Raw genomic sequence first — 24,911 nt, forward strand, 5'->3', positions numbered from 1 at the left:
ATACAAGAAGTATTATTCCACAACACAAATCTGGTTATCTGATTACATACACTCCACATAAACAATACCAATGGTTCTCCAAAAACAGCAGGGTAATACCAAACTCTTTAGCAGATTGTAAAACTCTACATATTTCCCTCAAATACAAACAAACAACAACAACAATGAAAGCTTGCATATCCCTATGTCCTGCCAGAGCTGATCCTCCCGACCTTGCAGGTATAAAAACCCAAGATTTCTGTACTCGTGGTACTTCTTTACTTGATTGTGGACTCCAGTTTTCCTTTAGCCAAATAGTCTCCCTTGTATTCCAACATGTCTTTCCCTACTGAGTGGAATCTTTACTACCTCCTTTCCTTATTCCATTTGCTTTGAAACTAAGTCTATAACCATGTAATTTTGCTTATACAAATCTCTTAGGAAGGGTCTTAACACTCAGCAAGAACAGATCTGGGAATAGATACCACAGCAAAACTAGCAGACCATCAGTCCCACAATTTTGAGTGAAAGTATGATTTACAAATAAAACAGCACATACTAAAATCAAAATATCTTCAGAATGCAAAAAGAAAACCAATTTTACTAATATTTCTCTCTCCCTCTCTCTCACACACATGTAAGACTTACTATATATTACTTTGAGTATGTAGCAGTTAAAAGGACAAAGCTCTCCAAGGGGATCTATTAACACAGATTTCTTTTTGTAATGGCATTTTATTACTTAAACCTATTTCAGCAAAGCAATATACATGTGAACTATTGGTTGGGTAGCACAAAGAACATCATGAAATAGAACTGAATAAAATCTGTTAGGATAAAAACTGCTAAATGAAATACTGTATTTTTTTACTTTATTTTTTCAATTTAGTTATCTAGGATTTGCCTCCCTAATTCATGGAATGAAACTGCCCAACAGTTACTTACCTTCGAGGATGATTGGCATCAAACAAAGTGTTATCATCATCCTCATCATCTTGTTCTAAAGGTGTCAATTCCATGTTTTCTATGTTAGTGTCCAAAACTCCATATCTCCTAGTCTTTCGGTTTCTTCTTCTCATCCTATTAAACGGAACATATTGATCAATAAAAATTATTTGAATACGGCGTTGATGATCCTTACTTTATATTTATTTATAAACTACAAAATAATCCCTCGGTTGCTGACATCAGAGGCACTCAGTATCAGAATGACTGCATTTCAGAAATGTAAACAATTTACTATCTAGGATTATTTATGAAACAAAATCTATCCTAGTTGTCTTGTACCACTTTTTCTGTCTGACCTGTTCTCTTCTCTAGCAGCTTATGGTATGGACAGATAAATCCTTAAGGTACCATATACTTATGAAAGCCTTCTATTCCAGCCTTTTCCCTACCTTCCTCATGCCTTCTTACTATTGTGCAGGATTTGGTACTTTCTGCCCCACTAAGAAACCTATTATGTATATGCATGTTCAAATTCTGCACTAAGTAGCTTACAAACCTAGCTGCACGTCAGAATCACTCTGGGTATGTTAAAAAGCTTCATACTTAGTCCTTATTTCCACATAATTAGTTCAGTTTCCAAAGAAAAGGAACTAAGTATTAATATTTTGTTGAAGTTCTACAAGTTATTCCAACGTGCTGAAAACCACAATCGGTGGTTCCTGAAGTGTGGTTTCCTGGATCAGCAGAATCACTATCAACCAATAATTTTTTAGAAATGCAAATCCTCATGCCCACTCAGACCTAGTAAATGACAAACTTTGACCTTGAGGCCCACAAACTCATGTTTTAACACACACTTCTCGTCAGTAAGATGCATGCTAAAGTTTCAGAACCACTGCTCTAGAGAACTCAAATAACTTGATTTTTTCCTTCAAAGTGTTCACCTCAATCTGCATTTACATTTGCTTATGTATATGGTTATTTGAGTGTTCATTTGCCTCTCTCCCACCAAGTTCCATGAGGGCAATTATGCATGTCTTGTTCACTACTCTATTACTACTCTGTAGCAGTGTCTGATTCAGATGTTCTTTAAATATTCATTCAGGGTCTGAGTGATATCATATTCTAGCTCAGTGCTCCAAATCCTACCCTATAATTAGTGCCTAAGTTACCTCCAATGAAATAACCTCAAATCCACACACAAGAAAACATGTTTTACACAAATATCTATGGGAGACTAAGAACAAAATAGAGGATATTTCAGTACGTGACAACATGAAAATTTACTTAAATGTATGTTTCTGGGTCACTTTATTTGATGTAACAGTGTGATAACAAATACCATGACTACTGGGACAACTCTGAAGAGCTATCTATACAAGTTTCTGCAAACGTGACTATGGGAATCCCCTGGGAGAAAAACTGTCCTACCATACATACACGTAATACACAGATATACACAAACATTTGCTCAAGAGATATTTGAATTTTATTAAGCATCAGGCATTGTGCTAGCTTCTGAGTGTGAAGCACCTGGTCTCAATGGTGAAAATTCAGAAAATTATACTAAGCCTGGATAAAACCCAAGAAAAGCTTCCACCTGTCACTGCCTATAGATCTATCTATATGTCTACCCAAAGGTGATGGGACAGGAAACAAGAGGTTTAAGTACAGTATTTAAAACTACAAATGTAACCAGAGTTACATACGAGTTAATACTAATGTTAAGACCTAAAAAATGGCAATAAGAAGTATAAGCCAGTCCTTATATAGTGAGAACTTAAATGTTTAGGTTGTTATATTAACAAGTACATATATGTGTGCATGTTTGTATGTATGTGTGTGTGCGTACATTCACACACACACCCTATGTAGATCAGAAATCTAAACTTTTTCTGCAAAAGATCAAATATAAATATTGTAGACTTAAAGATCACATATGGCTTCTTGTCACATAGAGTCACCTTAATTTTTTGTTGTTAGTTTAATTCTTCATAATCCTTCAAAAATGTAAAAAAAAAAATTCTTGGTTCATAGGTCTTAAAAAAATAGGTCAGTGAACCAGATCTGGCTGATGGGCCACAGTCTACCAACCTGTGATTTTATGTAAAAATTTTATGTAAAATTTTATGTAAAATGTAAAATGTAATTTTACGTAAAAATGTATGAGGCCACATAAAATAAACACAATAGAATTACTTCTGAAATGGGGCGCCTGGGTGGCTCAGTGGGTTAAAGCCTCTGCCTTCGGCTCAGGTTATGATCTCAAGGTCCTGGGATCGAGCTCCGCATCAGGGTCTCTGCTCAGCAGGGAGCCTGCTTCCTCCCTCTCTCTGCCTGCCTCTCTGCCTACTTGTGATCTCTGACTGTCAAATAAATAAATAAAATCTTAAAAGAAAAAAAAAGAATTACTTCTGAAAGTAATTCACAGAAAAACTAAGAAAAATACTGACCCAGGAAGAAGGAATAAAAAGGTCTGGGGAATTACAGTTCATTATTAGTCCTTTTGAACCACATAACTGAATAACATCTTCAAGCATTCCTTTGGTTTAAAAAAGTTAATACACAAGAGTGAGTAAAGCCACTTGGCAGTCTAAGTTAGGATATTCAGAGTTAGAATTTCTCCTTTTCCCTTTTGCCAGGTTTCCACTCAAGTTTCTACACCATATATGGCTTTTCAAACATTCTCTCATTTTCAGTAAACAAAGAAGAAATTAATGTCATGTGACTTATTTTCAGAAAAAACAAGATCCTTCCAGGTCATATATCCCAAGTAGTCAATCTGTCAATATCCTAGTCATTGCCAGTCACAGGATACTCTGGCAAGGCTTAAAAAAGAGAAGGATACAAATATAGACCTTAAGGACTTGCAATTTTATCTCAGCTGACATTCTTCTTCGCTCCCAAGGTCTTCATCCTCTCTTGAATGAATTCCCAATCTTTCAATGAGTGGCTAATCTGGCAAGCAATGCTGTTTTCTCTATCTTTGTATAGTGTAAATGTTTGACTATCGGTTTGAGCACTTTGTTATTCTAGCTTGCACTCCCCTTTAATCATTTATATAAAATAGTATCTTCTAAACATAAAGAGCTTCCTAAGTTCTTTAAAAACAAGAACTCATTTCATATACACAGAAACTACACTGTTAGGCACCAAGTAAGTGGGGAAATGCAGTTCAATTTAAATGAAGTCAGCATTTTAGTAAATGTTACTAATTCATACAAGAATAAGTAAAAAAACAACAACTGTATATTGTTAAATAGAATTTAAAGTTGAAATGCAATTTCTAAAAAAAAAAAAAAGTTCCCTAAATCCATAGATCTAAGCACTGATGGCTACACGATTGTGACAGCAACTTGAGTATAAAAACATCAAATATATCCATATGCAGTGATTTTTCTCAGGGAGGGTCAAAAACATCTGTAAAACTTCAAAATTACTGAGCTGATTCAATGAACTATCTACTTAAAATAATAAATATTAAACATAAAATACAAACTTAAAATAAAACTATACTGAAATTTTAAGTAAAAAGACTACTCTTCTTTTTTTAATATGCAGTGTGCCTTATTTTTTTAAACAAAGGTGTAAGAGGGCTTTTAAAATTCACACAATTTTAACAGCTATAGTTCTTTTCTCACAAATGAATGCTTTCAGTAAGTTCATGACAGACAATCTTGTCTATGTGTGTTGACACTTATACACATATAATTATAGATATGACACTTTCCTCTTAGACATAGTAAATGCATACTGCAGTATGGGAACAAATTTTATTGACTCTTAACAAAAAAGTAGGGACTTTATAAATGTGTAGAGGAAAATATGGAAGATTAAAAGGGCAAAAGAAAATAACTATAGGGTTGATTATACTGAGTGATATTCACTCATCACATGGCATGCACAGGTAAATGATCTTAATCAGATCCATTGCAAATAATCACGTTATCATTCAAATAGCTCTCTAATATAGTTGTAGATTCCTCAATGTTCCATTATACTCAGGTTGGTAAGAATTATTTCTGTTTAAATGGCACGTAAAAGCTACAGTACAAAAATAAAACTGAACTGCTAAAGTAAGCTTGATAAAATTTTATGTAAAAATGTATGAGGCCACATAAAATAAACACAACAGAATAAAACTCCATTTCATTTTACTACTCTATGAAAGAGAGAAAACTGATCAATAGAACTTGCTGTGCCCATCTGGTTTTATTCTTTTTCCTTTCTTTTAAATGAAAGCCTATAGGGTATTAAGTATGGAAAGATTTAAGTAACACTCCTTAATTTCCTTAACTCCTTAATTTCTACAGCACATTCAAAACTAAACTGAGGAATATATTATTTACTGGGTATTTTATATACATACATTCTCCTATCTGAGAGGCATAATGATAAAGCAGAATAATTCTTAATAACTAAAAGTATAACCACTGATAAAAAAGTTTTATCTTAGCTATTTATGGGAAAACAATAAAATATTGATCAAGAATGATTTTGAAACTAATTACTTTGCCATTATAACATAATACAAATAAAAATTAGTGAGCCACAATTTTAGTTGTCTACGATTTATCAAGAAATCCAACTCAACTGAATACATATATATAAAAATACTTTAATCCGATACCTCTTTCATCTTCATTCCCCATTGCCAATGGGTAATCCATCAGTTGTCATTTCAAGTTCTTCAAGAAGCAGAAACCAGTAAGAAATAAGATTATGTTATGGGCTGAACTATTCAAATTCATATGCTGAAATCCCAACCCCTAGCTCCTCAGACTATGACTTTATTTCAAGATAAAGTCTTAACAGTCAATCAAGATAATATAAAGTCATCAGAATGGGTTCTAATCCAGCATGATGTTGGGGAAAAAAAGAAAAAGAAGAAAGTTTTCAGACAGACACACATATAGAAAGAATACCAAGTGGAGAAGAAGATGGCCATCTTCATGCCAAGGAGATAAATTTGAACAGAACTTTCTGTTTATTAGTCTGCTCAGGCTGCCATAACAAAATGCCATAAAATTGATTGCTTAAACAACAGAAATGTATTTGTCAATATATTGGAGGCTAGAAAGTCTAAGATCAAGGTACCAGATTTCATTCTGAGGCTTCTCTTGGCTTGTAGGCAGCTGCCATTTCACATGTGCTCACTTGACCTCTTCTTTGTGTGTGTAGGGAGAGAGCTCTGGTATCTCTTCCTTTTCTTACAAGATGCATCAGCCCTACTGAATGAGGGCACTGCCCTTATGGCCTCATGTGACTTTTATCATTTCTTGTAAGTCCTGTCTTTAAATACAGTCACATATGAACATGGTAGGACATAAATATTCAGTCCAGAACATTCCCTCACAGCATTCAGAAGGAACCAAGCCTGCCAATATCTTGATTTCAGTTATCTAGCCTCTAAAACTATGAAGTAAAAAATTTTTGTTGTTTGAGTCACCCAGTTATAGCAGGAAACCCTGGCAAACTGACAGATCATAGGGGATTTATTAGCGGGAAGGTCTCCAAATATAGAGGGAGGGAAAGGAGAAGAGGAGATCCTATGAAGGTTAATGCAGGCCTAAGGCCTGTGAAAGAGAGTGGGAAGAAAGAATGGTTGGGTAGGAAGAGCAATAGACTACAATGCAGTTCTGAGAAAGTTTTGACCAGCCAATGGGATGTCGTTAGGCAAAGAAAGATTACCCATTAGAGGAAGGAGTCCTCTGTTAATCAGGATGGCCAGGTTTGGCCACTCTCAGTCACTAGCTGGAAAAGGCCTAAGAATTATGGCCCTGGCATGGATACAATTATGGATCCAAAGCTGTGACAGCTGGAGGCTGTCAGTCAACTATGTTTCCTGCAGCAGGGTCTCTTAAAGGGAAGTCTGATCAGTATATCTCCGGGGCTGTCACAATCACAAAGTCCTATTGATTGTACTTCCTGAGAATCATTCAAATTCACTTCAAGTATTCATCACTGCTATTATCAATCACCTGGACTTGATATAGCTTAATACCTGTGTACCTCTATCTGCTCTGGTCACCCACTAACCTCCCCTCCATCCTCTAGAATCTCCAATGGTTTCCTATTGTTCAGGAGTAACAATTGTGTAATACGGCCTATAAAGTTCAACACAGGATGGCTCATACTTACCTTGCTAGCCTCACCTTGCTGTTTACTCTATATTCTGCTTCACCTTCTGCACTCCAGCCACAAAGACTTCTAACTTGTCTTCCCTTATAATGGCCATGTGTTCTCTGTCACTGGCCTCACACTTTTCCCCACACACCATGCAATTGCCGTGTAAATGCCTATTCACCTTTCAGCTCCAGCTTCCTTAGAGAAGTTTTCCCTAATCCACCTGGCTAGGTTACAAATAAACACCTAATATTGGTTTCCATAGCACCCCTGTACATCTCCTTCAAAGTACTTATTAATGATACACTTGCATACTTTTTTGCGTAACCTATTTGTCTTTCCTACTAGACTTAGTTTCATGGGAGCAGGTGTTTTTGCTCACCACTATACCCCCAGTACACAGGGAATGGCATAAAGCAGATGCCTACTATCTATTAAATGAACTAACTAAAATATATGGATTGACAATATATATTGTGTTTTCTGTGTATAACAACAAAACCTACAATTTTTATGTTAATCATCACCCCTGAGATAAGAGAAGCCTGAAAAGAACATCATCTCCAAAAATACACCACAGCAAAACCTATAGGAGCTAGCCAATTTTTTTTAAATTTTTTAAAATTTAAATTCAATTAGCCAACACATCACTAGCTTCAGTGTTCCACAATTCATCACAATTTTTAAATCATGATATGGATAACATCCTTCTGGCCCAGGACAGAAAAAAAAGGACTAGAATAATTAAACATATTAAACATGCACTCACTCCAGGACTTCTCAAATACTCATTTAGTATGTTTAAGTCAAGCCCAGGTGATTCTCATATCCAAATTAGAACCACCTATATTCAACCTGCATCCTGTTCTGAGTAGTTTCATTTTTTTCTTTTGGGTATACAATTACCATGTTGTAAAATGTAGTTATATTTCATTTACACTCTAAATAATTGAAGTTTATCCATTCAAAAGCCAAAGGGACTTTTTTTTTTTTTGGCCTTCTTTTAAATTCTCGGCATTTGAATATAACTATATGCAATGCTAAAGATATCACTGCCTTACCATACAGGATAAATGAGTTAATTCTACTCCTTTTGATGTCTCAAGATTATTATGGCTCTTCCACTTTGATGTAAAACAGTAATGCTCTCAGGAGCTGCTGATCCCATGTTGAAGTTTTCAGGCTACTGTGCTTTTTAAAAATTCCTTTGGCTTGTTTTCATAATTATTCTTCGGTCCTCTCTACTGGCCCATCAGCTATCAAGCTCTGTCACTATCATGACCTTGACTAAGTGCAGCACTAAAAAGAAGACTGTCCCAACAAGGTATCCTGCCACTGTTCATCTCCAGTAAATGTTCATTGCTAACACCCAAAACTTTGGAAAAAAAAAAAATCAAATGCATGTTCATTTATGTTTAGGAATACTACAATGTTGTTTTCTCTGATAGATCCCTCTTCTCATCCAGTTCACTATAATTCAGTACATAACAATCAATTCCTGTGTTTAGACTTGTCTTCTATTTGATGGTATACTGGTAGACAGCCACAGGTGAAGTAAATCCTAAATAAGTATTATATAACTTAGCTAGGAAGTGTCCTGTAGGAGAGTGCAGAGCACATAACCCCCTTGTTCACCTCTCACCTTGGTCTTTTCATGGATTTCCTAGTATTCTTTTCAGGTACTAAAGCTTAGGATATAAGGCTTGATAATTCTTCTGACCTATACTTCTAATAATTCAGCATGGAATTATTTCCCAACCACCTTTATTTACTTATTTTTCAGATTTTATTTATTTATTAGACAGAGAGAAAGAGGGAGAGAGAGCACAAGCAAGAGTATAGGTAGGCAGAGGGAAAGGGAGAAGCAGGCTCCCTGCCGAGCCGGGAGCCTGACGTGGGGCTCGATCCCAGGACTCTGGGATCATGACCTGAGCCAAAGGAAGATGCTTAACCAACTGAGCCACCCAGGCACCCCTACCAACCAACTTTAAATTCCTATTTACAAATCAGCATTTCCAAAGTTCATTCTACCTCACCTCCTACTCTATGATCAACCATTGCTCACAGGAGATTTCTCGTACAATCTCCCCATATCCCACCTTATCTCTAACCATGTCAGACCTACGTCTACATATAAAACACTACATACACAGAGTATGTGAAGAGATGTCCAAAAAATACAGCAAAACCCCCAAAATATATTACGAATGCTACTCTAGACATACGAAATTACTAATAATGTTAATTTTTACCTAGTGTGCTCATATGTCAGGTACTAAGGCAAGCAGCTTACAAGCATTACCTGATACAATCCTCACAACCATCCTATAAAAACCTTCATTTTAACATAGAAAGGCAGGGCTTAGAAAAAACATTAAACTTGAAATAGTAAATGGTAGAGCTAGGAGTCAACACAGACACTTGACTCCTAAGTCTGGGATCTTAAACATCAAGCAAAACTGTCTTCCTAATGAATCGAAGTAATTTTAACTGAGGTCACGAAATCAGCTGCCAAAACAGTCTTCTGATCCCCAATACAACAACCTTACGTTACACCAAAATGAATACATTATTTTAGTGAACTGTAGTTTCTGGCTCATTCTTTCATAGTAAAAAGTAGTAACCTGCAGTTATTTGCGTTAACAAGTGCATTTATGTTCTGATTAACCATCTCTAAGTTTTTATCACAGCAGCAGAATATGCTTTTTGTTTATCCGGAAGGAAACCTTATTCTGTTTTATCAGTATGGTGATTTTGTTTAGAGAGCCACTGGGCCCAGCCCTAAGAGATACATAATGATTGTAAGAATTGGTGTAAACCAATCATGAAAATATAATTTTCCTTTTGCCAGTCATTATCTAGGGCTGAGCAGAAAAAGCAGTTCACACAAATGAGACAGAACGGTATGACCCTAGCAGTGCAGTTTCTGGGAAAGATTTTTCTCCCTGATTAAAAAAAAAAAGAACATAGGAAGAGAAGGCCTCTTTTCAGGCCCCCTTCTTCTTTCTTGCTTGAGACACTACTTTGTGGAAACAAACTCATTAAAACTGAGGTAGCCATCTTATAGAGGGAAAGGATGGAAAAAAAATAAATAATTCTTGATAATCTTACAAAATCACTGAACCAACTCTGAGCCTGCCCATATTCATAAGTACATAACAACAACAAATTATGTCCTACGTTAAAGTCACTTTTAATGGGAGATTACATTACTTATAAGTAAAAACTTCCTAACTGATCAGGACACTTAGCATTTTAGCTTCTCTGAGTTAGGTTGCCAAACTTTCACCACTCAAATATGTATTTGCTTCCAACCTTCTTCTTTTTAAGAATCTTCTAGGCAGGTTCTATTACCAATCCCCCCATTCTGAATAATCACTTTTTTTTCTTTGCAGTTTTCAATAAAATAATACAGTGCCACAAAAAAGTCCACTAAAACTTTTCAGTTTCATTCTACACTTTTTTTTTCAGTAACCCAGTAGTCTCATCTCCATCTAGATCATAACCTTTTCATTTTTTTCTCTCCTCAGAGATTCAGCAGCCCAAATTCATGAACACAACTGTTTTTAAACTGGACTCTTTGAGGTCCTAGGTGTTTTAGTCAAAGTATAGCTGGTCTCTACCACTAAAAAAGATGACTTCAACATTAGAACAATGCACAAAGCCTCCCATCATGGGACCAGTCATGTCCTCTAGCCCTAGCCTCTCTAAGAAAAATTACTTTGCCTACAAGCTCTTTTGAATGGCTAACAGCAGTTAATGGTGTGTTCTACAGTGCAGAACCCCCTACTCTCAACCACAACTAACATGACCCTCTGATAGGCACTTTTTCTAAGGTTTGTCAGTCTCTAGATTGGATGATGACGGATGATGTGGCCTAGTCTACAAAGATAAGCCAATTAGAATATATACCATAGGAAATCAATGTAGAAGAAAACACATGCACATAGGTGCAAATAAGAACATGAGACAATCTGAAGCTGTGATGGAGAGTAGCTGCTCATGGAGAGGCTGCAAGGCATACATAGTAAAGGAAATAACGGGTCACAGTAGCCCTAAATTACTAAATTACTTAACTTTTATTAAGAAAGTAAAAACTAGAAGCCACTCCCTCTTACTTTCCAGCTCTTCATACAGTTTAGGCTCCTTTCTAGGCTAAACCAGTCAAGAGCTCTTGTACATTCTTTAGTCTCTTTTACCAAGTTCTGACAACTGTGGAGGTCTTAAGCTGAAATGGTAAAATCCTAAAATCAAGGTCAGCTGAACAGCTGACAACCCAAGCCTGCAGCTGAATTTTCTAAAGGAGAAATAAACTTTTACTGCATTAAGCCACTGAGACTGAGATAGTTTATTGCCTCAGCATAACCTATATTGCCCTGATTAAAATATTCAGATTCTCACATCCATTCCAATGTCTATAAAATCATCTACCTCAGAGGTGAGAATAGAGTAGCATGTTTTAAAAAAAAGCTTTATAAAAGTTCTGTATAAGCCCATATAAATTAAAGGTGTGTGTCTATTATGCCTAATAAAAAGTGTATACATAATAACATAAGGTTATAGATATTCAGAATGTAGTATGTTGCTAACATGAATTGACATTTACAGACTTGGGTAATAAAAGAAGGTTAAAACTATCACATTAACTGGAGGAATATAAGCCTACGTGGGATAGTACACATGAACACATCTGTATGTAAACTAACTAGTACAGGACGTTTATTTTTTATTTTTCAATCTTTTGTCATATTACTGAGAAAATCAGTGAATAAATAAAATTACAATATCAACTAGAGACAAACCAAGGTATATTTTAATATTTTTTACTTTAGAAAAACAACACAATTTGGCTACAAAGAAGGAATAACATTATGTGCCAACTAAAATCTTCTAAGAAGACCCTGTATCTTCATGCTATTCTGAGAATTGTCAAGTCTATGCCTACTTTTTATTATAGGAAAAAAAATGTATTAAAGAAAATAACAGTAAAGATCTCTGAGAAATGACTAGGAAAACCCTAAATGATTTCTTAAGAAAATGACTTTAAGATTCCAAATTTATGACTGAAGTATTTTTCATGCAGTTTTATATCATACTGAGCAATGCAACTTATCAAGATGTACCTTTTAACCCAATTTTAGCTTTTTATTTTATTTCTCATGCTTGAGAAAAGACAGAGCATAAGTAATTTTAAAAATACAGATTTGAGAGTTTCTTCACCAAAAATAAAATTAAAGGCAAATGTTGTAATATAAAAGATACATACAAACATGGGCAATGGAGATCATGATAAAACAACTCAAAACTTTGAAGAGGTATTCAAGATATTTAGCTATTTAACAACTAGATATTTAGCTATTTAACAACTGCAAGACATAAAAATCAACTAATCAAGACAGATACTGGCTTTAACAACTGGCCCAAGTATACTAGTGAAGTGTGCTGATATATACCATCTGAATATTAGTACTAAAGTTTCAAAATTCACATTTGTTGAATATTTCACTTTCAGGAAAACTCTGTAGTAACTAACCGGAGGCATCTCAATCAAGTTTCCCCTGTTTGTCCCAAATCCAACCTTTTTAGTTACCAGCAAATGCATCTCCCAGTTACACTTACTACAATTCATCCCGATGACTGCAGTTATCTTAGATAACCATAATGCATATTATCTTGGGTAAATATATGCATTATGTTTATGTATTTTAAACACTCCCAGTTGATGTTTCTGGAGAGCCACAGATCATGAGTCCACAGCTCTTCAAATATAGAAAGTATGTGAAGTAAATTAAAATAACTGGATTATTACAGAGTTGATGTTAATACCCATTGCAACAACTACCTCACATTTCTGAGCTTTACTTCCATGCTTTGCTTTCGTTTTTCCATACATTCTTCCTATTTCCTTCAGCTATTTATTTAGGAAACATTTGAATATCTATTTTAGAAAAAGGTCTAAGGAATAAATAGTGTACAGAGGGCAGACAAGTGAACCAACTATTACAGTTTACTGGAAATACTGCCATTATACTGGTGCTATGCCTGAATATTTGTGTACCTCCAAAACTCATGTTGAAACCTAACCCCCAAGGTAATCGTATTAGGAGGATGGGTCTTTGGGAGGTGATTAGGTCATGAAAGTGGAGTCCTCATAAATGGGATTAGTGCCCTTATAAAAGCAGCCCCAGAAAGTCCCCCTGCCTTTCCACCACATGTGGTTACAGCTGGAAGCACTGCTTATGAATCAAAAAGTAAGCTGTCACCAGTCACCATATCCGTCAGTATCATGATGATGGACTTTCAGACCCAAGAACTGTGAGAAGAAAATGTCTGTTGTTTATAAGCCATCTAGTCTGTGGTACTTTTGTTATAGCACCCTGAATGGACCAAGACAACAAAGTCTTCTGGGACCACAGAGGTTTTTTGATACATCTGATGTTTTATTTTCACCTTCAAAGACATCTAGGATTTGATAAACACATGTAAACTCTCTGTTTGAAAAATGCACTTCCATAAAAATATGGCACACTTGAGACTGGAACAAAATAAGCATGGAAAATTATGAAAAAAAGTTAGACTGAGGAGGACCTTAAATGTTAGGCTACGTAATATGAACTTCATCCCATCAGATGCCATAGAATAACACTTCCCAATAGAACTTTCTGTGATAATGGAAATATTCTACACTATGCAGTCCAATATGATAGACAGCCAGGAGACTCATGTGTTTAGAGAGCTCTTAAAATGTTGCTAGTGCATCTAACAAGCTGAATTCAATTTTAATGTACTGGAGTTTTTAAAAGGTCACATGTAGCTAGTTGACTACCATACTGTACAGCCATAAAGCACAAGTGTAAGCATGATCAGATTTACATTTCAGAAGGAAGACTAGCTATTTATTGAGGATGGTGGGTTGAAAGGGAGACAGGCTTAGGGGTGAAGAAATAACTTAGGATGGTAACAGAGTAGCCAAATGATATGATCCTAAAGGAATGTGGTATCAACAGAACTAGCCAAGTGGTAACTGTGGTCAAGAACTATTTACAAAATGAAACTGTATTTTCATTTTCATTTCACATCCATTGAGTGGATGCAAAGAGTAAACAAAAGGGAGACTTGGGGTAGCTCAGGATTCCAGTTCAAGAAACCATGTATATGGTGATACCATTTACCTTTACAGAAGAGTGCAGGGAAAGTTTGGGGACAAAAATGATGGTTTCATTTGAACTTTATGAGTTTGAATCATATTTCCAGTAAAAGTTGGCTGGACATAAGTGATCGAAACTAAGAAAGGAATCGATAGCTTAGAGGTGGTTATTAAAGAAGTGAATTTTGGATGAAACACTCAGAACACATGGGCAGTCAAACTGCAGAGTTAAGGAAAGCACCCAGAGAATACCCAAATATAGAAGAGGTGAAAGTCATTCTCCTCCACAAACATTTAATAAATATTTGTCTTCTAGAAACAGGGCAGGGGCTTTTAGGGACCAAAGATGAGTAAGATGCAGATTCTGTTCTCTAGGAGGTCAGAGGTATAAAAAACGCTAGTAACAGGAAGAAGGGTCTGTGGAGAAAGAAGTTCATGGATAACATGGAGAATAAATACTGGAAGAGTTAAGAAAATCAGAAGCTGAAAGAAATGATAAAATATCAAATGCTACAGGAAAGATAAGAAAGTGTCCATTAAACTGATGTGATAAAGTTATTAACTATCTCCTGCTAGGGCACTTTGAGAACAGCAGAAGTGGAGGGCAGCCTGGGTGGCTCAGTCGGTTAAGCGTCTACCTTTGGCTCAGGTCATGACCCCAGGGTCCTGCAATCAAGCCCAGCACTGTTTCTTCCTTTCCCTTTGTTCCTATCCACACCACTCAAGCTCTCTCCCTCTCACTTTCTCTCTCAAATTAAAAAAAAAAAAAAAAAAAAAAAAAAAAAGACTTAGAATAGTAGAAGTAGAAACCAGACTGCAGCAACCAGAGAAGCAAATGAAAGGATATCTCTGCAATGGAAGATAACTCTCCCCTCTTACCCATGTTATTCCTACTACATAGGATTTTTTTAGATTCCTTCTTTCCATGTCTTCTCAAGGACCTTCCTTTCCTTTAATTTCAATATTTCTTTTTCTATTGGCTCTTTTCCTACTACCAACATTTGAATATACTTCAATATTATATTCTTAAATGTACATCACCCCCCTCCTATTCAATACTTCTCCCTGACAGCATAGCCAAAATTGTTAAGAGTGACTAAAACATATCCAAAGAGAAAAGGCCGACTGAAAAGTAGATTCAGTTATAGAGAAAGTTTTTAGATCATTCATGTTGATTAGGAATAAAGATTCCAGGCTTCTATACAAATTTAATAGTTTTTGCTGTATTAACTGACTATCCAAATAGCTTTGTCCAGCCTCCCCCAACTAGCTTAACTTCTTGCAACTGTATTCCTCAAAGTTCAGTTTCTTATCACAAAAAGTAGTGATACTCTTCCACTAGATGTTAAGCTCCTTGAGGAAAAATACAACATCCTAGTTATCCTTTAAGTTCCCATACCCAGACTGTTATGTCACTCAAACTTATCTGATACCCTGAACAGTTAACTAAGTGACATAATAGTCATGCAAACTTATCATGAAATAATTTGACTAAATTTAAAGGTAGCCAACATAGTAACTTCTCCAACCACTTCTTTGCACAGTCCACATTCAGCACGTTACAAACATTCTCCCAACAACTGCACCATAAATGCAAAATGATTTACTGATGTGACAAAACAAAAAACCCCTTACCCTTGGTTGTCCAAAGTGGACAGAGACAGGATAAATACTATCAAACACTCACCCCACACGGATATCAATTTCTAAGTGTGGCATGACATGAAAAAGTTGGGAAGGGTTGCCCTGGGCCCAATACCCCCCAATAAATTAACCCCCTTACTTTTATCTCCTAAAACTGTATACCTGATGAACACTGCTTAAGTAGAGAAAGTCCTATTATCACATGTAGAAAAACAGAGTGGAGAGACGAGCTTTAAAAGCACTCCCTGAAGCCAAGATTATTCCAGGACAAAAGAGACAAGACCAGTGGAAGAGATCAGAAAATAGTAATGAAAAAAAAAATAGTCATTATTGCTACTAAATTCATTGAGCAGTTACTATGTGCCAAGAACTGTGCTAAGTACTTTGTATAGATTCTTGAAACAATCCTTTCTGATAAATCCTATCGTTTTCTCTATTTTACAAAACCTGGGCTGAACCTTAGATCTGCCATTTAATTCACAAGAGGATATACAGCATTTATACTCTCATGTAAAGCTACGATTAGAACTCAGGGAATCTGACTGCTCATCAGGCTACGCTGAAATGGGATCAGGACAGCATAATGAAAGAGAGGTCAAGGCAGCAAAAATAACTCAAGAATTAAATGAAAGTAACAAATGTAGCCAAACTGTTCAGAATAATGACTCCTCTGGTAGAATAAAGAACACCTGGTTCTTTGACAGTGATTAGTGACTACCAACTGAGGGTCAAATTGCAGTACACTTTTTAGCCAGTCATAGGAACTTGTACTTTAAACTGCTGTATTAAAAATACATATATATATTTAGCAAGATGGGTATGAATAATTTATATCCCTCCTTGAAACCTGGAGCAAAGGTGGATCAGGGAGGTAAACATCTCTTGTTTTTGGTAACTGTGTATTCTTTTCCTGCTTACATTCATATTCCTTTATTGGTAGTATCTGTACCACAATAAACACAGTCTGGTGAGGTAATAATTAGGATTGCAAGCATCTCTGCCAAGAGGTAAGTAAAATTTATTTCTCCTTCCATGGAATTTAATTCCTGAACTGAGAGACAAAAAGACTGAAAACCACTGCACATCTATATAGTGGAAACTTCTGTTTTGGTTTCTTACCTCCTAAACTGCTGTAGTTCCTACCTATTACCAAAACCTAATTCTTCAGTTACTTTTTGACTTTTGGGGATTAAAAAAAAATCCCCCCTAGTTTAAGTTATCTAGGACTGTTTCATGTGTTTAGCCAAAATAGTGAGTGATACAAGCAGTAACCTAATCCTTTAATATTAATTAGAAGGAAGTAGGAAAGGAAAAGTACACAGGAGATGGATGAGGGATGTTATTTCTTTTGAAAAACCTAGTAACTATTTTCCCTACCTAAATATTTATTTTCTCTGTCTGGTCAAACCTGCTTAATTTTCTAGATATCTAGGTACAAACATTGAGCTTAGTCCTGGGTAAAAAATAAGTAAATAGCCTCTGTCCTCATAGGGTTTCTATGCGTCTTCTCCAACCACTTCATTTCACAATGATTCTGCTTATAGCACTGATGCATAATCACCGTGACCTTTTGGCACTTCACCACAAAGCCACATAAGCATTTCATAATATTTTAAGAGTATGACTAAATGGTTAGGGAAGGTAAGTTGCATCTGTACAAAGAATATCAACTCATTAAGAATGTAGAGTTGTTAAATATATTTCCAAGCTCTGAGTATATACATAAAACATTCAATATATCTTACTTTGCTGAACAAATGATGGCAATCCAGGACAATTTATACTTGTTGAGAAAAGTCCACTTTCCAAGGATGTATTAACACACAGAATGTAAGTTCCAAGAAGGCAAAGGTTTTTCTCCTCTCGAGCACCGCCGGTTCTTACCACGGGGCCTACCACTAGCACACTGTAATCGCTCAAGCGTATTTACTGAATAAATGGCAGTGAGTAAATACATAAATGTTAAGTAGTCAAAGTATTCCCTGTTTTTGCCTAAAGTGAGTGATTTCTATTGATGTCTTATGATTTTATAAGTAGTGCTGAAACCATATGTCCTCTGGGAGTATAAGAAAATAAATTCTGTAATGGAGATTCTTATTAAGCAACCAGATGGAAAAGATATCATTACCAATCCCACATTCATAATTCAATAATGAATTGCTCCAGGAGGAACTGAGGTAGAAATATGTATGATCAGATTAATAGAAGTTGCCGTAAAATATCACTACTCCCTGACTGTGTCTAGCAAATTAAGAAAACCTCTGACAGAGGAAAGGGAAGTAGGGGTTGAGGTAGAATGCTAAATTATTTCAGGTTGGCAGAGATACACTATCAATAAATGCTAAGGTTAACTCACTTTTTAAAAATAAAATTTGTTTTTTTTAAATACTCACAAAAAGCATTGTTTTAAATAGAAAGGTACTGTGCATATAATATTCACTTGATTTTTGTCTGAAAATAAGCTAGTCATCTTTATGTGCAGTATCACTTTAAATTGGTGACTTTAAGTAATCACAGAAAGCAGTATAGTAAATAGGCATGTTAAAAAAATTCAGATAGGGCTGGGTTTCAATGCAGTTCTGCCAGGGCCTATTTTGTTCACTTGGACAAATTATTTAACCTCAATTTCTTTACCTTTACAGGAATACTTGCAATACTTGAATACTTTACAAGAATAGTATTATTTGTTTTGAAGGTTTTTGGCGGGTATTAAAATGGAAAATGCCCATGAAGTACGTGGCATTGTATCTGTTACATAAAAAACTAACAAATGTTAGATAGCATGATGATAAGTAAAATTTCAAAAATAATGTTTCAGTTACAAAGGAAGGTTCTTTTAAAGAAAACTAGTTTAGTGTCTTAGCTTATAGGTATAGGAACCATTAAAATTAAATTAGTATTGGGTATTTGTCAACATTAAGTACAACATTAAGTATTAATAGGACCTGACTTTTTTTTACTTTTCCAGAGATCCTGCACATTCTTTATTATCTATTTGATTGTGTGATTAGTGTCTCTCTGCTCCTCTAGTCTGTAAGTGCCATGGAGGCAGAAACATCTATTTCGCTCACATTGGATCCCCAATGCCCAGTTCTGAGCAGCTGAATAAATACTTACTGCCTGAATGAAGGCTAGTGTACTAAATTTCATGCTCATCTCACGGTATAAAATAGCTTCCCTCTCCCCATTTCACATCAAGAGATGTTAAACTAGAAAGATTAAGTGACTTGCTGAAATCAGAGAGGAGAAAAGTGTCAGGACTGGAATCTAAGTCTTGGTCTCCTAATACACCATACTGAATACAGTACTGAAAAGCATCACTGCCACAGCATGAAAAAATAACTAATTCCTTGTTTTTAAGGCAAGACGATTCTTCACAAAGTTATACCAAAATTGCTTTTAAAATAATCAAATACCTGCTAAAAAAATAATAACCCTGTCATTTTTTTCTTGCTTTATTGATTTTACTGTGAGAAGAATGTCTTACAGGGAGGAAGGAAATCTAAGTATTATTAATTGAGATCTTCATTCCTCTTTGTTCTATCAATAAGAAGCAATTACCATTAAATTTCCAAATCCTTACCACCTACCTATAACAATATTAAAAAAAAGAATACTCATTCATTAGACAACTACTTACTCAGTGCCTATCATATGTTGTACATAAGGTTCAGCACTTAGGATATAGTACCGAATAAGACAGAGAAGGAGTCTTTTCTCATAGAGACTATTTATTTTAATCTTAGGAAGCCTACCCTTTTCCTTATATATATATTTCAATTTCTACTGAGACAATCTAGTTGTTTTTTGGAATATTTTCAGATTCAAAATGAATTATTATCTCCACATATTCATTATAATTGATAGATTAAAACAAAACAACTTATAAGTTTCATGGAGTTCAAGTATTTTACAAATAAAATATTCTCAGTGTTACCACCCAAGAGTTAGGGAAATGATTTTTGCCCATTCTTTCTCCCCGGCACAAATAAACCAATGCTGGTAAGCTGTTAGACGTACTTTCAAAGTGGGGAGCCAAAATGGGCATTCACCAAAATAAATAGTTTTCATCCCATAATCTTGGAGCAAATATATGAATTCTGAACACTGCCCAAACACTGTTAGCATCAATCAAGCCTGGAACATCAGGTAGCCTCTGAAGTAGCTCCCTCAGCTCTTTTCTTGGTTGAATTCTTCAAATAGTGATGTCTTGGCTCTACGTCAGCTCTTCAGAAAGACAGTAACCATCTAAGCCACTTAAATAATGACCTTATTATAGATTTTCAACCCTAAATTTAGTACTTGAACTAAATGTTCATATATCAGATAATGGTTCAGAACAAATAAATGAATATATTAGATGCTGGTTAAACTGATTATGTGCATTTTTTCTTAGCCAAAGTTCAGAATTTGGCTATTAACATGCAATATGTTAGTGTGTCATCCAATGGAATCATACTGAAGACTGTACCCTTCCAAGCTTTACAGAAATGAAGACAGAAAATCAATGGCAATAAACATTTATATGTAAGATTATAAGCTAGGTAGAAGCAAAATGAAAAGATAAGAATCATCCCAAAAAAGTTATCATCAGACCCATAATTTACAAGTATAAAAAACATAATATTCAGGGAACTATGGATCTTTAGAGGAACTATAGATATAGCATTAAGTAACAGTGAAAAAAATAATGTCTCCTTCAATTTTCTTCTAATCTTTGTATCAAGAATAAAGTCTCATATCGTGGCTATGTCTTTAACACTTTATGAACATGTTCTCACTTCCCCTTTAACAGAAAGTGGACCTGGATTTGCTGGCTTTGTGAACCAATAGTATCTAGCTTAAATAATACTCTTTACACCAGTGGTTCTCAAATGTTTTGGTCTTGGGATTCCTTTACACTCTTAAAAATTATTCCAAACTCCAGAGAACTTATTTTATATGTGGATTACACATATCAATAGTTAATATATTAAACCTAAGAAACTTTATAATATTTATCATTTAAAATAATAAATCCATGACATGTTAACATAACTTTTTACAAAAAATATACTTGTCAAAAAGAAGACTGAAAAAGGTGAAAAATGGCACTGATAGAGACTTTCTCAAATTCCTTTAATATCTGGCTTAAACCAATAAAACTAGATAGAAGAAGGAAAACAGCCAGGTGTTCATATTTTTTCCTGCATTTGATCATTTGCAATATGTTATTTGGTCGAAATATATAAAATCCAGGTTCACATACATATGAACCCGGGAAAGGGAGGAACACTTTAATAGTCTTCTCAAATACTAGTGTTTATTTTTTTTAATACTACACCAAAACTCCACAAGAGGTGAAAACTACTTCAACAGTGCTCCCTCAGCTCTTTTCCTGGTTGAATTCTTCAAACAGTGATGTCTTGGCTCTATGTCAGCTCTTCAGAAAGATAGTAACCATCTAAGCCACTTAAATATAACCTTATTATAGATTTTCAACCCTATAATCTTATTATAGATTTCTTCCAAGTCAATCTTACTACATGAAATATTTAAATATAATTGATGTCACAAAACAATTTTACTTCAGTAATAAAAAATGTATCAAATGAAGGCGACTGATAACAGTAATAAATGTCATTAATTTGATTATATAACTCCTTTTCTGCTTTATATGGCATTAAGTAAAATAATAAGTGGCAATCAATCATCTACTTGTATTCATAACCTAGTACTTAAACAACATAATGACCTGGTCTACTTAATCCAAAGGCTGAGCGTATGTCAGACCTAGACTTCTTGTTAAGGGGGAAAAAAGACGGAAAAACATTCAAAAACATTGGAATTTATCATCATAGATATTAGACCTCGGGGCACCTGCATGGCTCAGTCGTTAAGCATCTATCTGCCTTCAGCTCAGGTTATGATCTCAGGGTCCTGGGATCAAGCCCTGCATCAGGCTCCCTGCTCAGCAGGGAAGCCTACTGCTTCTCCCTCTCCCATTCCCCCTTGCTTGTGTTTCCTCTCTTGTTGTGTCTCTGTGTCAAATAAATAAATAGAGTCTTAAAAAAAAAAGATTATCAGACAACATGGGACAACAGATAAATCACTTTATTCCTCTGAGTCATTTTCCTCACAGGTAAGGTGAAAGGTGTCATTTAAGTCATCATATATGTTCCAAATCTGAAATTTAAAGAATTCCATAATCAAGCATTCTGTAGTAAGAACAGGCTCAAAATGATTAATTTTGTAAATTTAAACTTTTGAATGACTTAGAACTATTATTTATAGATGAATTCATTTTATAAAGCCTTTTTGGTAAGTGAAATATCAAATTTATCCATTTACAAATTCAAAATTTTGTATATTTGAAGTCATATATTTAGTTTTGTTAGGTATTAAATATTTGCTCCAATATTAAAATTGAATATGTTTGCTGTATAGGTTTCCCATCTCATCATGCAATTGTTAACATTTTGCACTGAAATACTTCGTGCCATGCAAAATGAGTGCTAAATGTTTCCGATTAATGGGGTACAGGCTTAGATTGAACCACAGGAAGTTGTTACTTTTTCCGGGTCAAAAACAGTGGAATGTAGTAAACTTTATATATTATAATCTAATTACTTACATGGCAGATTAAAGACCAATATGAGAAAATGCTCATAAGGAATAACTTTTCCTATAAGTTTTATAAAATTTTATAAATTTTAAAAAATTTTTAATTTTATAAACTTAAAATTTTTTAAATTTTTAATTTTACAAAATTTTATAAAATATTCGCAAGGCCTTTCTGCAGTACTATTAATAAATAATACTAATTTTCTAATAAGTCAGAGTATTTTACAGAGAACTCTAGGTCTTACAGGTGCTATTAATAGGAATCCTATCCTTCGGAGGCTTGCATTCTGATAAGCAAAATGACAAAGTACACAACAATTATAGAGTAGAAAGAGAAAAGTAGTAGAAGATAGTGTGGTCAATAGAAGATTGCTTCGTCTTCAAGGAAAGGGTGCCCTTTGAGCCAGGTAAAGAGATTTGGAGGTGAGGTATAAATTTATAATTTATAAATGAAAGAAACTACTTGGTGGTTTAACTTCTTCCATTGGTACCACAGGCTTTTAAAGACAAATATCACAATCGCACTCAGGCAGGCATCCCTGATAATGCGGGCAAGCAAGTGCAACGCCAGATCACAGAAATCTGCCTTGCTAGGTCACCAGGCAGCCCATCTCAGGTCTGCAGGGGAAGCTCACAGAGGCTTTGCCTCACCTGACTGTCCTGACGACGAAGTACACCAGCACGGCGCCGCTCACCACCATCAACACGGTCAGGGCCCGTTGGGTCATAGGCTTGTCGCCGGGGTTGGGGCTCACAGCAAGGCTCCCACCCACTGAGTCTTCTTCCCCCGCCTTCCCTCCGGAGTCGTCTGCTGAAAGCCCCGCCCGGGGACTACTGCCATTGCCGCCCTCAGAGCCCCGCGGCCCTGCGGCTTCTGCCGGAACGCGGCCAGGAGACTGGGCCGCGGTGGGGCCTAGGGGTAGGGGTGGCGGGGTCCGCTGCCCGCGGTCCGGAGCGGCCTCGGCCGCCTTCAGCAGCAAAGCCAAAGGCCCTCCCAATCCTGGCAGCAATAGCAGCACCAGGAAGGCGAAGGCCAAGAGGTGGCTGAGACAGGAGCTGCAGTGCCGGACCTTCATCGTCCCCCCGACCGCCCTCTCACCACGCGGGAGCCGCCGGGCCCGCCGCCCTGGCTCCAGGAGGAACCATGGGCGCAGTGGAAAACGAAGTGACCAAATCCTGAACTGAGGCCCGGCCCTGGCAGGTGGTAGGGGCAGCAGCAGCGACAGCGGCAGCGACAGCTGCCCGGACAACCGGAAGTTCGTACATCTCCGCGGCCGGTGATACTAGGGACGCTTTAGGTTGCTAACAAGTAAGGGCTGGCGCGTTCAATGACGTCAGGCGCGTACTGTCTTCTGCGCACGCGCCCTGCCAGAAGGCTCTGATAAGCCCTGCGGTTTTGTCAGAAGTAGGAAAGTAAACAAAAGAAGGTGATGTAAAATGAACAGCAGCTCTCTTTAGGGAACCGTGAGAGAGCGGAAGTTCATAATTGAGTTCCTTGGTGCAAAGCTGCAGAAACACAGCTAAACATTGGTCAAGACGGGCTTGACTTTACCTCAGCTCAGGTACAAATTATGGACCTCTTTCTGCCTCTAAGACCCTGACCTCCCTTAGAGCATTTACTTTAGAAACTCGTGATTGTAAATTCATTCTCTGCCCTTCTGAGATAGAAATCCTTTTAAAAGTTCACGTTGGTTTTACCGCCAAGGGCTGTCTTTTTAAAGGAACATCTTTTTGAAGTGTAATCAAAGAAGACGGCCACCCTTCTCTATCCCAGTCAATGTGGAAGGGTAGAAGAGCCTAACTTAGGCTCGCACTCTGTGCCAAGTTGTAAAACTGCTTTCACAAAATTAGAGGGAAAAGTAAGCATTCCTTTGGGAAAGGCCAATTAGTGAACAGGATCTACGATGCACCCTACCCCAACTTTTAAAATCTCCAGGAGGTTCCGAGGGCTTGAGCTGGAACAGAGTTGTGGCCTCTCTCCTCTATTGGCATAATCTTGAATAAAACCTTCCTTATCTGTTTAATTTTGACATCAATAACAAGGAATTTCGGTTTGAGCAGATAACCAACAAACAAAAAACGCCTGACCAGACCTGAAGTTAACATTTTTTTAAAAGTTTTATTTATTTATTAGAGAGAGAAAGAGAGCATGAGCAGGGGGAGGGGCAGAGGGAGAAGCAGATGACCCTGGAATCATGACCTGAGCTAAAGGCAGAGGCTTACCCAAAAGAGCCACCCAGGCGCTTATCATTTGTTCTTTTTTTTTTTTTTAAAGAAAGGTTATTCATTCAATAAATTGATTAGAATTTCTACTTCTTGCTTAGAAGTATGCTAAATTATGGGTATCTGACAGTAGACAAATAAGATGCGATCCTTGCTCTTATAGCATTTAAGTTCAAATAGAGGTAACACAATAAGTAATTGCACTCATTCTAAATTCCGAAATGAGTATTATAAATGACAA

The 24,911-nt window shown here is 36.2% G+C and overlaps 1 protein-coding gene across 1 annotated transcript; it reads right to left on the reverse strand.

Annotated features, from left to right (window-relative positions):
- Positions 1-920: 920 nt before the first annotated feature.
- On the reverse strand, positions 921-23,724 carry FAM174A (family with sequence similarity 174 member A). The gene is made up of 2 exons (XM_032845823.1): positions 23,099-23,724; positions 921-1,059 (listed from the first exon to the last, which is right to left on the reverse strand). The coding sequence occupies exons 1-2, from the start codon at positions 23,521-23,523 to the stop codon at positions 921-923; spliced, it is 564 nt and encodes a 187-aa protein (XP_032701714.1). The 5' UTR covers positions 23,524-23,724.
- Positions 23,725-24,911: the final 1,187 nt, after the last annotated feature.

This window comes from Lontra canadensis, unplaced genomic scaffold (assembly GCF_010015895.1).
Source record: "Lontra canadensis isolate GAN:19392208 unplaced genomic scaffold, GSC_riverotter_1.0 scaffold4, whole genome shotgun sequence".
In the NCBI taxonomy this organism is placed as follows: domain Eukaryota; kingdom Metazoa; phylum Chordata; class Mammalia; order Carnivora; family Mustelidae; genus Lontra; species Lontra canadensis.

Coding starts and splice junctions, on each gene's coding strand:
- FAM174A (XM_032845823.1), bottom strand. CDS start 23,523: ATGAAGGTCCGGCACTGCAGCTCCTGTCTCAGCCACCTCTTGGCCTTC. Junction 1,060..23,098: donor TTCGTCGTCAGGACAGTCAG/GTGAGGCAAAGC, acceptor TCCGTTTAATAG/GATGAGAAGAAGAAACCGAA.